Source organism: Mercenaria mercenaria, chromosome 3, assembly GCF_021730395.1.
Source record: "Mercenaria mercenaria strain notata chromosome 3, MADL_Memer_1, whole genome shotgun sequence".
NCBI classification, from domain to species: Eukaryota; Metazoa; Mollusca; class Bivalvia; order Venerida; family Veneridae; genus Mercenaria; species Mercenaria mercenaria.
In genome coordinates, this window is record NC_069363.1 from 85,236,705 (window position 1) to 85,253,923 (window position 17,219).

The 17,219-nt window shown below is 35.3% G+C and overlaps 1 protein-coding gene across 1 annotated transcript in view; it reads left to right on the forward strand.

Annotated features, from left to right (window-relative positions):
* The window catches only part of LOC123524195 (homeobox-like protein HDP1), a 35,031-nt gene extending 18,261 nt beyond the window's left edge, over positions 1–16,770 (forward strand). The window contains exons 8-10 of the mRNA XM_053539108.1: positions 1,708–1,795; positions 2,313–2,360; positions 4,106–16,770. Of these exons, the coding sequence (XP_053395083.1) occupies positions 1,708–1,795; positions 2,313–2,360; positions 4,106–6,538 (2,569 nt within the window). The 3' untranslated portion in view covers positions 6,539–16,770. The remainder of the gene's footprint in view (positions 1–1,707; positions 1,796–2,312; positions 2,361–4,105) is intronic.
* Positions 16,771–17,219: the final 449 nt, after the last annotated feature.

Here is a 17,219-nt window from a genome sequence, read left to right on the forward strand (position 1 = left end):
GCTGTGTGGCGGCCATAAAAAGTCGCCTGACTACATCTCAGTGTTGTTATATTTTCTGGTCCTTTGGGATCATAGATTTCACCTCATTTAGATTTGAAGATTGAATACTGCTTAAGCTGGTTCTAGGGGGCATGGGCAGTATTGCATTTTCCATTACTCACTGCTCATGAATAGACTCGATCAAACCGAGTCTGCAGGGGGCCTCCGTGGCCGAGTGGTTAAGGTCGCTGACTTCAAATCACTTGCTCCTCATCGATGTGGGTTCAAGCCTCACTCGGGGCGTTGAATTCTTCATGTGAGGAAGCCATCCAGCTAGCTAACGGAAGGTCGGTGGTTCTACCCAGGTGCCCGCTCATGTTGAAATAATGCACGGAGGGGCACCTGGGGTCTTCCTCCACCATTAAAGCTGGAAAGTCGCCATATGACCTATCATGTGTCGGTGGGACATTAAATCCAACAAAACAAACAAACAAACAAACCGAGTCTGCAATTTTCACTGTTTGCATTGTTCTCGGTGCTTCCGAGGGATCTACTTTTCAGATTTCATTTATAGAATTTAGCTTTAGTTGCTGTTCACCTGACAGCTTCATTGCAAAACACATAATATCTAGTTGCAATATACAAGTGTTGTGTAGGCAGAGCTTGCACTGGCAGTTCTACCTGGTTTCTGTATACAACTGCCTGTGTAGGCAGAACATGCACCAACAGTAATTCCTGGAGTATACACCTGCCTGTGTAGGCAGTACATGCAGCAACAGTAATTCCTGGTTTCAGTATACACCTGCCTGTGTAGGCAGTACATGCAGCAACAGTAATTCCTGGTTTCAGTATACACCTGCCTGTGTAGGCAGTACATGCAGCAACAGTAATTCCTGGTTTCAGTATACACCTGCCAGTGTAGGCAGTACATGCAGCAACAGTAATTCCTGGTTTCAGTATACAACTGCCTGTGTAGGCAGAACATGCACCAACAGTAATTCCTGGAGTATACACCTGCCTGTGTAGGCAGTGCTTGCACCAACAGTAATTCCGGGTTTCAGTATACACCTGCCTGTGTAGGCAGTGCTTGCACCAACAGTAATTCCGGGTTTGGCAATGCTTGCAGCAACAGTAATTCGCCTGTGTAGGCAATGCTTGCAGCAACAGTAATTCCTGGTTTTAGTATACAGCTGCCTGTGTAGGCAGTGCTTGCAGCAACAGTAATTCCTGGTTTTAGTATACAGCTGCCTGTGTAGGCAGTACATGCAGCAACAGTAATTCCTGGTTTCAATATACACCTGCCTGTATAGGCAATGATTGCAGCAACAGTAATTCCTGGTTTTAGTATACAGCTGCCTGTGTAGGCAGTACAAGCACCAGCAGTAATTCCAGGTTTCAGTATACGACAGCTTGAGTAGGCAGTACTTGTGCTATTAGTTATATCTAAATTCAATGTACCTGGAGAAATAGGAAATGAATTTCACTTTTGGCACCTTTTACAATGCTTCTTACCAGAAGATACTGGGTTGGGTAGTATGTGCAATGCTTCCTTACATGGAGATGCAGGGATATACCTTCAATTAAGTCACTTCCTTGCAAGAAAACAGTACATGCTTTTCTAGGAAGTGCACATACTCATAAGTGCTCCTCATAAATCTTTAAAGACTCAGTTATGATTTACAAAGAATATTTTTATAGGTAATAAGGGAAATATTTTCATTATTGTAGAAAGTGTAAAAGGAAAGCAGACAAGACTAAAGAAAGGTTAGCACAAATAACTATCCCAGACGACATCCCCTTTGGACCGGATGGTACAGTAAGTATTTAATTGTTTTACTTAAGCCCCTCAAAAGCTTGTATGTGGTATGGAATACAGATTTGTTTTCAGCTATGTGTCTGTCGGTTCTAAAAGTAATGCAATTCAAACTTGGAATTGGTTCAAACTTTTACAGAATATTGTGAACATTCTTTAAGAATTTTTAAACATAATCTTTTGTTAATTTTCAAAATTCTTCACAATAAATAAATTGCACTAAAATATTGTTTCTAATGTTCTAAACTATTGTTGACAATGGCAGGAACTTGAAAAATTTCTTTTTCATGTGCATCTGTATCTGTGCGACTTGAGATAAATATAACAAAATGGTATTGCAGTTGACCTTTTATATAAATAGTAAAACTACTGTGGATGTGGCTGTGGTATTGCTGAATACATCAAAAATGTCTCTTATATTTAACGCATATTGATCTTTTTATACCAATTTATTGTCATGCAGCAACTTAACAAAATTTCAATTTTAATTTGTGACCTATTCTGAATTTTATCATTTCAGGTGGAAGAGGGAGGAATTGACAGATCATCAACTCGATCTATAAATAGTGTAAGTTATGAGTTAGACATGCATGCTCTTCTTGTTTATATCTGAGAATTATCATAATTTCTTGCCAACAGTTTTAAATAAGCAAGCATGTATTTAGTGAGATAATTCAATAAACTTGAACAAGTACACACGAACATATTGGACCAATGATAGGTTTAAAAACCAAACAGCACAATGAAGAAATGGGCCAACTTTATTTAATTTGAAATCAGTCACGCAGTCTTAACCTCTATGCTGGAGACTTTTTATCAGAGACTGTTACAGAGTGGTGATTCATTTAAAACACTTAGCAGGTCAGTGCAGTACTTGTATTTAAGACTTATATATGAAGAAAAAAGAGATACCTTGGATCTTCCTCCATCATTAAAAACTGTAAAGTCGTAATATGACTTGAACTGTATATGAGCCGTGCCATGAGAAAACCAACATAGTGGGTGTGCGACCAGCATGGATCCAGACCAGCCTGCGCATCCGCGCAGTCTGGTCAGGATCCATGCTGTTCGCTAACAGTTTCTCCAATTCCAATAGGCTTTAAAAGCAAACAGCATGGAGCCTGACCAGACTGCGCGGATGCGCAGGCTGGTCTGGATCCATGCTGGTCGCACACCCACTATGTTGGTTTTCTCATGGCACGGCTAGTATCGTCAAGATATAAAACCTAACAAAACAAAAAAATGTATAGCTGTCCGGTAACCAGACACTTAACCTACATTCTAGTCATCGGTGACTGTAAGCCTAAGGCCTTCACGGTGTCTGGTATTCAATTTGTTCAGGAACGTTGTAATATAATGAGTGAATGTTTTACGATAATATATTTGCTTATAATTAAGAAATCAATATTTACATGTAAAGAAATATTAAACTTAATTCAAAACTCTGTCACAGTAGTAATATGGTTGTATTCCAAGGGTTAAAAATTGGATTGTCACAGAAGCCCTAATTAACCTTCAGCCTGCTGGCAGCAAGCGATTCTGCCTTTGCGACCAGTGCAGACCAAGATCAGCCTGCACATCCATGCAGTCTGATCATGGTCTGCACTGTTCGCTATTCAGTCAGTAAATTTTCAGTGAATACCCCTTCAATTAATAAATGGTACTGCCCAAATTGAAAGATGGACCAGTCCATTATAGAAATTTAGCAGGGTAAGGGTTAATGGGGAAACAAGTTGTAAGATATGTTCTGCAAAGTGAAAGTACCACATTTATACAAGCTTAACAGTATTCATAGATAAAGTTAATTATTTTCTGAATAATATTCAAAATATTTACTATAATAAGAGTTTATTTGCTCATTATGTAAATAAAAATTAAGAAAATATTTTTAAGATTATGCTCACTGCATTTCATGCGCATGTTAAAAAAAACTTTTTTTTTGTATCAAATCTTACAAAGCAATGCTTCATCTTCACCATCGTCTTCAGTCCAATTGGAACTGGTGGTCTAGACATATTTATGTGCCTATTGATTTATATAAAAGTATGCATCTCTTCATTTTAACATTAGCTATTTTTTTGTACCAATGCTAATCGTATTTAGACAGAAAGCATATTCCCAGATACATTGACCAGCTTTTGTTAAAGTCCAATAGGACCGATTAATAAAGAGCTATGAGCCATGAATTTAGCAGATAGTGCTGTTTTCATCATGTCTTGTATAATTAGATTAAGGTAAATAGTACTTCGATGGGCAGTCTAGGCTCATCCTTGCCTTCTCGTTTTCAGAAAGACATGTTATTTTGAATTTCAGATTGAACGTCAGACTAGTAATGACAGTGGCTTTGACCCGATGACACCACCGGTTGGCAAGTTTGATGAGCAACCTAAGTTTAGTGATGTATCTGGATTGAAAAACCCACGAGTTCTGCCTAATGGCTATTGTACGGCAACATTTGAAAAAGGTCAGAGCTCTGACACAGATCCTGGCTCTCATGCAGTTGAATTGGGTTCTTTGCATACTTCCTTAGATAACTCAGGCTTTGTTCTAACGGAGCCAGTAGTAGCTCAAGTTGGCTTTGTAATGAATGGGAACAATGTGACCGGTAGTGAAACGTTTGTGAAAAAAGTGGACAGAAATATTGTTCTTGATGAAACAGCAGTGAAAGCAAGGGTAAAGAATGATTCTGGGGATTCTGGTGTGAGTGATGCTTATTCAAAAGCGGCATTAGGTAGATCAGAAGAAAAGAAAAATAATGATAATGGCCAAGATGTTGATGACAAAAATTCTAACAGTGATAATGAACAACCTGATTACGTGTCAGGTGATAAAGTCATTAACTCGAGTTTCAAAACCAGTAGTAATACAATACCAAAACCTTTAGCATTTTCTGAATGTTCATTTGGTAATAGTTCCTTTTCTGATCGGGAAAATGATAATACAACTAGTCATGTTACAGATACAAGTTTTGGGTCTTCACCTGACTATGTTAAAGCACAGTCGCCACATGATAATGTAAATGCTTTCTTATCTCCTGGTTATATTACGGCTCAATCACCTACAATCAGTACAAACATAAACACAGATAATCATCAAGTCAGTTTACCTGAACAGGAAATTCAAAATAAAAGTAATGAAGATAATGAAAGTAACTCTGAAAAAATCTTGGCAAATGCTTCTTTCCAACCATTAACCAATATTCCTTGTCCCAGAAGTATGGATGAGAGTCATGATTCCAGTATTGAGGAAGAAAGTGCTTCATCACCTACACATGCTGATGCATCATCTCCTGTAAAGTCTGGTACAAGTAGAAGTGACTACATAAAAGTAACAAATAACAGTACACCTATGATTCACATTCCATCCAACTCTTCGAAATCTGTATCACAGCCAGTAAATGAAAATGGTCAGGCCTCTGGTTATGTTACGACTACTGACATGCCAAACATATCGGTAAAATGTGCTCCTCAGCAGCAGGCAAACTCAGGTACTAGTTATGTCACATTGCCTAACACTGGAACACCAGTGTCAGAGAGGACACATGGAATCCAAGTCCAGATGTCATGTGTTAATCCACATCAAAAACCAGACGATGCACATGTTTCTGTATCAGAAAGTCAAACCAGCAAACAGAACTCAGATGTTTCTTTGGGTTATGTAACTTCTGTAACAAGCCCGAATACTTCACACTTAACACAGTCCTCACTGAATTCCTCCCCAGTAAGTTTTACTGGATCTAACTATTTTTCAGAAGATCCAAATATTAAGATTCCTACTCCTGCTTCTGATCAGACTAATATGACACTTCCTTCTGTTCACAATCGTATGTCTTCTAATGTTGTTACTGATAACCATGCAGCTGGAGGATATACGTCTCATTCTGCTGTTGCTCAGGTTCCAGTTCCTGCTAGTTCTGCTCCTGTTTCGATAACTTCTGGTGGATATTTGCCTCATTTAAATCCTGTTCAAGGTCAAATGTCTCCTGGTGTTGCTGCTGCTCAAAGTGCAATGTATTCACCTAATGTTCAGAACCACTCGATTGCTATTAAAAGCCAAATGTTTGATAGTACAGTTGCAAACAACATTTCTTCTTGTAAAGGTGAACATGAACAAGATCTTGCGTATCCAAGTGCTTCAAAAACCATTGACTCTACATCTAGTGCTAATAGTGGTTACGTATTGTCAGAAAATAATTCTGTGCCAAAATCAACTGATCAGACCTCGTCAGGGTATGAAACAAATACAGATTCTCGTGCTACATTTTCTTCTGCGGCATCTGATGATAATGATGTCAACCCCCAGTATAGGCTCACTACAGCACAGAAAACTGACAGTCAGCTTAAAGAGAGTTACACTGGTAGTGATTGTACGGGCCGGTCACTATCTTCTGAATCGGGGATGGTGCCATTCATCAATGATCAACCTAAAGAAAATATCCCAGATAGCAATACCAATAAAACAAATGAATCACAAAGACCAAATAGTGTGCCAACAAGTGAAAGGCAGTTACCAAATGGCTATGTAGATCATCAATTTATACCTCGGGGAAATTATTACAAAGAACAACCTTCTGTTGAAATGAGAAATATTGAGAAACAGAATGATGAGGATGATCAAGGTAGTAAGAGGGGATCAGACTCCGGTTTAAGCAGCCTAGAAAATGAGAGTCCAGAAACAAATAGAAAGCTGCAAAACGTACAAACTGGATACGTCTCATGCGAGGTTGCAAAGTCAATGCAAAAATGATGATCTCCATATGTTTTAAAAAGCCTCAATGGCCAATTGTTAAAACTCACTGACTCCGAATCACTTGCTCCTAACCAACGTACTTGTGAGGAAGCCAGACATTTGGTATACGATAGGTCGATAGTCTACCAAGGTGCCTACCATGACTGAAATAATGCCATTGGCAGGGACTTTAGGTATTCTTCTACCATCAAACACTGGAAGGGCGCCGGGTAACTTAATTAAAATTATTTCGATGTAACTTCAAATCCAACAACACTAACAGTATACCTTGGGTCATCACAAAGAAAATATTTCAGAATTTTATAACTGTCTTCTTACAGTCATATAAAATATTACATTGTAACACAAAAAACTTCTATTTCACACTTGTCTACATGAACAATGATCTTTTTAGACAGATATGTACACCCATTATACACAAATACAGCAAAACTTTGATATTCACGATTTATTGTGATATCTAAACAGGTGAAAGCTATAAACTGAAATATAGTGAAACAGAAACAAATAGTGGTTGATTTGCTCTTTGTTTTTTTTTTTTGTTTTTTTGTTTTTGAAGCTCACCTGTCACATAGTGACAAGGTGAGCTTTTGTGATCGTGCAGCGTCCGGCGTCCGGCCGGCCATCCGAGCGTGCGTGCGTGCGTAAACTTTTGCTTGTGACCACTCTAGAGGTCACATTTTTCATGGGATCTTTATGAAAGTTGGTCAGAATGTTCACCTTGATGATATCTAGGTCAGGTTCGAAACTGGGTCACGTGCGGTCAAAAACTAGGTCAGTAGGTATAAAAATAGAAAAAACTTGTGACCTTTTCAGAGGCCATATTTTTCATAACATCTTCATGAAAATTGGTCAGAATGTTTACCTTGATGATATCTAGGTCATGTTCGAAACTGGATCACGTGCAGTCCAAAACTAGGTCAGTAGGTCTAAAAATAGAAAAACCTTGTGACCTCTCTAGAGGCCATATATTTCACAAGATCTTAATGAAAATTGGTCAGAATGTTCACCTTGATGATATCTAGATGAATTTCGAAACTGGGTCACGTGCCATCAAAAACTAGGTCAGTAGGTCAAATAACAGAAAAACCTTGTGACTTCTCTAAAGGCCATATTTTTCATGGGATCTGTATGAAAGTTGATGTGATTGTTCATTTTGATGATATCTAGGTCAAGTTCGAAACTGGGTCATGTGCGGTCAAAACAAGGTCAGTAGGTCTAAAAATAGAAAAACCCTGTGACCTCTCTACAGGCCATACTTATGAATGGATCTTCATGAAAATTTGTCAGAATGTTCATCTTGATGATATCTAGGTCAAGTTTGAAAGTGGGTCACGTGCTTTCAAAAAATAGGTCCGTAGGTCAATCAATGAAAAAACCTTGTGACCTCTCTAGAGGCCATATTTTTCACGGGATCTGTATGAAAATTGGTCTGAATGTTTATCTTGATGATATATAGGTCAAATTTGAAACTGGGTCAACTGCAATCAAAAACTAGGTCAGTAGGTCTTAAAATAGAAAAACCTTGTGACCTCTCTAGAGGCCATACCCTTGAATGGATCTTCATGAAAATTGGTCAGAATGTTCACCTTGATGATATCTAGGTCAAGTTTGAAACTGGGCCGGGTGCCATCAAAAACTAGATCAGTAGGTCAAATAATAAAAAAACCTTTTGACCTCTATAGATGCCATACTTTTCACGGGATCTGTATCAAAGTTGTTCTGAATGTTCATCTTGATGATATCTAGGTCTGATTTGAAATTGGGTCAACTGCGGTCAAAAACTAGGTCAGTAGGTTGAAAATTAGAAAAATCTTTTGACCTCTCTAAAGGCCATATTTTTCAATGGATTTTCATGAAAAATGGTCTGAATGTTCACCTTGACGATATCTAGGTCAGTTTCTAAACTGGGTTACATGCGGTCAAGAACAAGGCCAGTAAGTATAAAAATAGAAAAAACCTTGTGACATCTCTAGAGTCCATATTTTTCAATAGATCTTCATGAAAATTAGTGATAATTTTTACTGTGATGATATCTAGGTCAAGTTCAAAACAGGGTCATGTACCTTCGAAAACTAGGTCAATAGGTCAAATAAAAGAAAAACCTTGAGACCTCTCTAGAGGCCATATTTTTCAATGGAACTTCATGAAAATTGGTCAGAATTTTTATCTTGATGATATCTAGGTCAAGTTCAAAACTGGGTCACATGAGCTTAAAAACTAGGTCACTATGTCAAATAATAGAAAAAACGATGTCATACTCGAAACTGGGTCATGTGGGAACAGGTGAGCGATTCAGGACCATCATGGTCCTCTTGTTTAATATCTAGTTATCCACTGAAATTAAACCTTTGTCGTCTAATAACATTTATACCACTAAAACACTACTCACATTTTGTCGCCATTGTTAGCAAACAAAAACTGTTGTTAAAAGGCTATGGTCAATTTACAATAGTATTTTGACAAATGCACACATGGATATCTGTATTCAAAAGTTTACCAAAGCAGGTCTTGGATTAAAAAATTATCGCAGTAAATGACAGGAATTCATTTATCGACACTTAATCTGTCATTTAGAAAAGAAAAACATGCTGCTGTGGTCAGTTCTGACTAATTATTGTCTTCTTCCAACTTTGTAAAACTATGCAGTTAGCGGCCTTCCTGGCCGCTGACTTGATACCACTTGCCAACTTGCCCCATACCGCTGTCAGTTCGAAACCTTGCGCTGTGCATGTTAGAAAGCTATCTGTCTGGTTTGCGGAATGTCGGTGGTTCGATGCAGGTGCCTGCCCATACCTGCAATATATCATAGGGGAAAATATGCGGCTTACATTCACCATCAAAAGCTGAAAGTACCTTTTAGACCTAAAATCATGCCATTGTGACTTAAAACCCATCGGAACAAAACTCAAATAAGTAATTTTGGATGAAAGGGAATGCTGATGTTCCTATGAATATTATTTTGTCTTCTAACATATGAGTAACATGTAAATTTATTTGCTTGTTAATGACATGTATAGGGTAATTTGGACAATTGCTCATTTTAGATTTGATTGATAAATTCACTTTTGCATAAAATAGCTTTTGTTTGTATATAAAGAAAAAGTGATATTTTTCATCAACATCTTGTGCCTTGTTCGTTTCGATGTATTTGTATATGTAGACAATATATATGTAAATAATATTGTAACATCAGACATTTTGTGTTGATACAATTATTCACATGTGATATACTGCATGTATTATGCTTTTATATGTTATGACATGACACATGCAAATTGATGTGTTACTAGAAAAAGGTTTGTTTACTTTGAATTAAACACCAATACTTTACTGAACTGTATGCATAGCAAAGGGTGCTTTTGTGTTTCCAGCGTTGCTAAGGGATCACTGAACTTTGGTATTAAATTCACATTTTTCATATACTTTTTCATAAAACGTAATGATTCTTCAAATCTAGGTAAAAGAAAAAATACACTGCCCTATTTAAACTTATGATTGTGCGTTTAGACACCTAGTGTATTACGAATAATGACACAAGTTTTGCGTACCTTTGTTATAATGGGCAGAGAAATTCGCTTGTACGTACAGATATTTTTCAGTTTAATATTATAATTATGCACAAGAATTATGTATGAAATGACATTTGTTGATTCTCTTTCATTTGAATATTGTATTTAATGAAAGTATACCAAATGTTAATACAGCTGAAGCTGCGTTTATGGCCACCTGTATTAAGCAGCCATTTGCCTGAAGGATACTGTAGAGAACAGTGCAGATCTTGATAAGACTGCACGGATGTGCAGGTTGATCATGATCAACACTGGTTGAAAGGGCAGAATCACTCGTATCCAGCATGATAAGGGTTAAGCTGCCATATTTTGTCGCTTTTTGGTTGGATGCTTAATCAGGGTTTAACTGTAAATTATATGAATTCTTTAGATCTTATATGTAGCATAATTTTCAATTAGCAATAGTTTTTAACATCTGTTCATTTATTCGTGGTGCTTTTATTCAATCTATTTTTTACAAAAATGTGCAATGCACACAATGTGAAGAGGGAGGGTGTTGAGACATGGTATTTTGTGACGTTTTGTGGAATGAGATGTTAAGCCTTGTTAAGAAAAACGTGTTTATGTACTAACAGACAGATTTAAAGATGAACCTTTTGTCAAAATTAATTACTGATGATTGTAAACTTATATCTGAAGCCGTGCAAAACTAGTTATATAAATAGTTGAATGCCAGTCAAAAGGTCACGAGTTTGTTACTATAACATTTGGCACGATCTTCCAGAATTTTCAAGCATGACAGAAGACGAAACATCTGCAGTTATTCGTCGGCATACTATGATTAATGTAGGAATTTATAGGTTTTTTGTTGTTGAAACTTTGTCATTTTGAGCACTATTCTAGGCATATCAGTTAGGTTATCTTGGTAATAATAATAATAACCGTTATACTGTTAAAATGGCATTCAGCACTAACGCGCTAATAATGTTCCATTATTCTTGCTTCATGGAATGGTTTTGTGTCATGGAATCTTTTTATGTGATTTGCTCATAAATCTATGTTATCTATCACAAAATGTGTTGACATAATAAATTATATAAAGATCCCTGATTAAAATTTAATACCTTTTGAAGGTTAAAAGATTGAAGTCAACCAAATTGTAAATTGTATGGCACATATATAAATTGTTTTAGACAGAGGATGGTTAAACTAAAAACTTTCTGGAAACGTTCAGTTTACAACTTAGGCAGAATTTAAGATTGAATAGTATTTTGGCCTTCAAATGAAGCTGGCAATAGTTCCTTCGGCTCGTTTTCGTGAATGGTTTGTACCAAACACTTTAGTTTAAGAAAGAAACAAAAGAATGACTTAAAGAGAGAAAGAAGGAGATACAATTCTGGTCAAAGGAACATTTCTTATTAAATAATTGGTAAGTCTGTGATAAGTGATGGCTGGGCAACAGTGCGGCAGATTATTTTATCTGAGTCTGAATTTTCGTCAAGGAATCCAGACCTGAGTAAATGTATTTGCAACTTTGAATCAGTATTGTGTATCAAAATTAGTGTACATTTATTTCACTTTTGTGATATGTTTGTAATTTTTGTTACTGCTGATTGTTTTATATGGCAATAATCAAAGTGCTGTTGTTTTTAGAAGTAGTTTTATAATTGAATAAATTTTCGTTCTTCTTTATATGAAATACTATGCAATTTATACAGTGTTTGTTGTGCCATGTTGAAGTAAATAAAGCTAAGAATAATGAACATTTTATCACCTTTTAGAGTATATATTAATATTAACTTTGCCAAAAGCATTTGAGCATGGTGTAAGAATATCTTTTAAGTGGTCTGTTATATATATTTCATAAATCTATTTTTTTGATATGTTGATTTTTATTAGTTTTGTACTTTGTTACAGGTTTTGCAGTTCTTAAAATGAAGTGCAAACAATTTGTTGTCTGTTGAGTTTTACTTTTGCCAGGTGCATTTTGTACTATTTACAATTGCATAGCGTAGACATAGTACGAAAGGTTTTTTTATGCTCTAAGTTAATACAATATGAGAGCGGTTGTTTATAAGTCTATCAAAAGAAAAAACAAACACTTATTTTTGTTTGTTAACATTTATAGAGGATCATCATGTGTTTAAGTGTAAGGTAAACTATTTTTTCACTAAATTTTAGATGTAGTATTTCATGATTTTCTAATATTTTACTATTTAAAGTATTCGTATTTAATATGTGAAAATAGACATATTTTCTTGTTGTTTCATACCTTGTCAATAGGGGCCTACGTTGTCAAGTAGTTAAGGTCGCTGACTTTACATGACTTGCCTCACACCGATGTTGGTTCGAGCCTCACTCGGAGCGTTGAATTTATCATGTGAGGAAGCCATTCAGCTGGATTACGGAAGGTCGTCGGTTCTACCTAGGTTCCTACCCGTGATGACATAATGCACGTAGAGGCACCTAGGGATCTTCTCCACCATCAAAGCTGAAAAGTCGCCATATGACCTACGATTGTGTCGGTGCGACAAACAAAACAAACAAATCGTCAACGGTATTAACAAAACTGCACAATGTCAACGGTATTTAACAAAACTGTACAATGTCAAGCGTAACGTGGAACGTTAGATTCAATGTCATCACATTTCAGTATGATATATTTCTGTCACGTCGTAATATGTTGGGCATATTTGTACGTTTCCATATTCTTTGTTTTGTATATGTACTTCTAATGTTTTTCTTATATAATAAGAATTTTTAGTCTGTTAAATTCATGTTCTGCGCAGTCGTAACTCTGTAGAAGTGAGATGATACTATGATAACCACTTTTTTTCAGACGGTGACGGTTCAAATATAATTTACCATTACGTACATGTCTGCAACTTCAATTCACCATACTATAAACATTTTTATGTATGACTTTTTAAAAATCAGATTTCATTTGCTTGTAGGTAATTTTGCAGTATTCATGCCTGTAAAGAATATTGAGAAAAAAAAACACTGTAACACATGCCTGACGTCATTTGTGTAATAAAGCCATTATATCATTTTGGTATTACGTTAGTGTAATAATACATTGAGCTGATGTCATTGTAAGTATAGTAGACGTTGGTTGAACTGACTTTGTCTATAACAGATAAGAAAGAAAACATTCTGGTGTTTTAGGAGGAAAAGCAAGCTTGTGGTGTTTGTGTCTTTCCACACAATTTATCAAATTCGTCGAATAAAATTGATAAATGCTTGGCAGATGAAATAATGAATAATGAAAAGACACTCGTGTAATATCCTCTATATAATTGTTGTTCTAACATCTATGATTTTCAAAACCTTAGGTTATTTATAACTTTAACAGGACTGACAGTTTGTAATATCTGTGCATTCACATGATAATTTTGGTGTTAACAATTTCAGTGATATGGGTTCAGAACTTGGAAGTATTTTGCGTAAGTAAAATAGCTTCAAGACTGTTTTTTAATCATTTGTTTTATTCTAGCATTTATTGATTATAGTGGAAGCAGAGCATTTGTGCTATGGGAATTCGTTAAAGTTATTTATTGGATCATTGTTTCACATAAAATGCTGAAATGTCCAGCATTATGAAATGGCAAACTATTTTATAAACAATACATTCCATGCCAGAATTTTTTTTGAAATTGAATTTATCCTGTTAAGACGGTTGACGGTCAAATAATTATGTTATTGTTGTGATTTTAATTCGATGTCATTTGCAGAACATTTTTACTGAGATTTTGACAGTATACTATCAGTAGTCGATGTAATGTTTTATGTTTATGTCGTCATGCCAGTCTGATGTGATGAAATTGTTGATAGTGTTTAGATAAATATACAAGTGATCCAGGACAGTATTCACTTGATTTGGCCATAATTTGTTTCGAATTTGAAGATTTTGCTTTGTTATTATTGTGATTAAATTTGAATATATGTTTTTAATATACTCACTTAAAATGATTTTGTTCATATAGAAGATAGGCTTGCACATATATGATATTCGAAATAACTTGCTACTTAGGAATTCACTGAATACATGTATTATAAATCTTTATCATAGTTAATCATAATTTTATCAGAAAAACAGTTTGCCTTTTCTTGCTGTTTGTAATATAAATACTGTATTAATCTGCATTTTAAATTTGATTTGTTTTAAAGTTTTTGTTGTGAAAAAAGACTTAATTTTGCCACTGTTCATTTCATACGAGAATGCATCTTTCTGGACCTTTTTAAGTTACAGCAGATTATCTACGCAATCATGGTAAATACATATGTGACTATTTGCATTTGAGACTCAGAACGTTGGTGATTATGAACCCGTTAGAGAACAACTAAATTTAATTCTATTATTGTGACAAAGATAGAGTTTTCTTTCTTAGAGCAACATATATCTGTCGTGTTTTAACTTCCCTAATCAAAGGGTTCAGAGCGACTATTTAGTATAGGTGGATGTCCCGGCTACGACCCGCCGTCGTCAACATAACCCATCATGTACTGAAATTTGTTGGATGCACACTAAACTTGCGTCATTGGATTGACCTCTGTCAAGTCAAATGGTTCACTTGCTTGTGTTTAGGGGCAATTTGTACAAGATCCTTGGTGGACCGTTATCAAACTTTATAGTATCCTTATATTTACATGCAATTCTAAGAAGAAAAATACAGCAGCCTACCAGATTTGTTGAAGTCAGGTCCCAGGAACTGCATTTGGCAGTTTTTGCATAAAGTTACAAAATGTATTTATTTTAAAGAAACATTTCTGCTAAAAATCAAAATTAAGCCACTGCTCTTTGACCATGTTTGTTTCGATGGAGTTTCGCTTTAAAATTTGCTGTCTTGGCCTTTTATCAAATTCAGAGCTGTCAGAGAGCTCAAACATAAGGAAAAAACAAACAAGTCTTAACATTCATTTATAAAACAGAAACGTTACGTGGTAAACGATCTTTCTGAACCCCAGCAAACTAATTATAAAAACTGTATTGTAGTCCTTTTGTGGTAAGCAGCTCTTAACTTCTAGGTGGATATTTCCCATTTTGGACAGAAACATCATTCTTGTTGAGCGGCTGAGGGCCATTGTGGTCATTTAGTTAAAACAATAATCTGATCATTAATTTGCTAATTATGCCTTGATATATGGAATGGATTGGATATACAGTTTCCATAAAGTTGTAAAGTAAAGTGGCAAAGTTGAACGCTTATATTTCTTGCATGTCACACAGAATTTTCCCGTGTTTTACCGGTAGTGGAAAATCTGTTTTCACACTTCGGTCTGTAAGATGACTCTCATGCTGTAATTCATGCATGCATGCATACAATTTACATACGTTACTATTATAAGGTAGTGCTTAAAAGAAAAACATTAAGCAGTTACCCCCCAGCTAGATATTTCAATCCGCACTTATAATAATTTGTCACTTCACTTGAAGTACTCTAATAATATACATTACAAGAAAATTAAACAGTTAAAGCAGTATAAGTTGAAAGTTCCTCTTTGTATACATTTCAGAATCTCAAAAATTAATGTAAAATAATTGTTCGTATTCACTTTTCTGCATCTCTTAACATCTCTAAATTGTTATGCACCTAGTCTTCGAATGATTGTCTCGTCATTTTATGGCATTTAACTTTAACATTTTATGGCATTTAACTTTAAAGTTATCATTTCTTCCTTTTTATTTTACTCTGTTCTTTCTTTGTCAATAACTTTACCGTGAGCATTTTAGTTTCCATGTTTATAACAAAATCAAAACATTTCTACGCAGTATGACTACATATTTATAAAGGAGGCATCTTAAAAGCCTGGTCAATCTGTCTCTTATTGACACACATACTTTTGCGATATTAGGTACAACATACAGTTTTCGATCATGCATATCCGTCATTTTCATTTTTCTAAAATGTCAGCAATATATTGTTCAGGCAGTTTTACACAGGAAACGTTTTAAGAGTCTTAACGCTGCAGTGAATACAATAACACCACATAACTTGTTGCAGGAATAAATGAGAATACTGAATAAAATAAGATCCCAAATTGGGTCTCTAAATTGTACAATCTTTTGCAATTGGAATAGATAAACCTGACATAAGGAATAAGAATAGCAAGTATATACACCCAGTTAATTATTATTGAACGCACAAATGCAAGTTTTTATGTTAATGTCTTAAAACGATGTTTCATTAAAACGATATATTTTGGAAATAGTTAAAACAGACAGACGGTTTTCATACAATGTTAAATGTTTCATTTTAAACTCATAAACTTATTTATGTTTTATCTGCCTGTCTCCGGGTAGTATCATCTCTTTTAATACTTACTCTTAAAATTTATTTTTAAACTCTTCTTAGAGAATGCAGTGGAAATGAATTCTTTACATAAATTATGATAAATTCTTATAACGTGCTGGTCATTTTACTTTTATCCTTATTTTCAAGGACATATTATACACTGTGTATATATCTTTTTTTTTTTCAGAGTAGAAAATCATCACTCATTGCATCGGGACCATTTTTATACACTGTGTTATCTTCAACACTTGTCATTTTTACGCACACATGCTATAAAGAATGCTTTTTGTTAAACAATATATTTGAATGTCTCAAAGAGATCATATCACAGTTGTCTTTAGAAATTTGTTTTCTTTTCTTCTGTCAATGCATATCCCATATATTACTCTTTTGTGTTCTAAACAATAAAATGTTCTACAAGTGTTGTTGTATTTTTTCCATATACCGGAATGAGAGAGTTGTTTGCGAGGTCCAGCGATGCCTGAATATATATCCCTTCAAGTGAGGACACGTAACTTATAGCGAGATGTCATGTATATTCTTCCATCTTTTCAACATTTAGATTTCTAATAAATTCTCAAACATCAGAATTTGTTCATCAGAATCTGGGTAACGTCTTACAGTATTGTGCAAATTATCTGTATGTACCGCCTGATAGATGGACTTTAGTCAGATTTGTACTGCTTCCGAATAGCTCTTTAACCTTTAGCATGCTAGATAAATTGTCGTCTGCTGGAAATGTCGTCTGCTAAAATTGTAAAGTTCATTCAATTTGCTCCAAAATTGGAAGAAATATTGTCAGAGTAGCAAACAGCTTGGAACCTGATCAATCGGCGTCTGATCTGGTTCCAAGCTGTTTGCAAAGGCTGT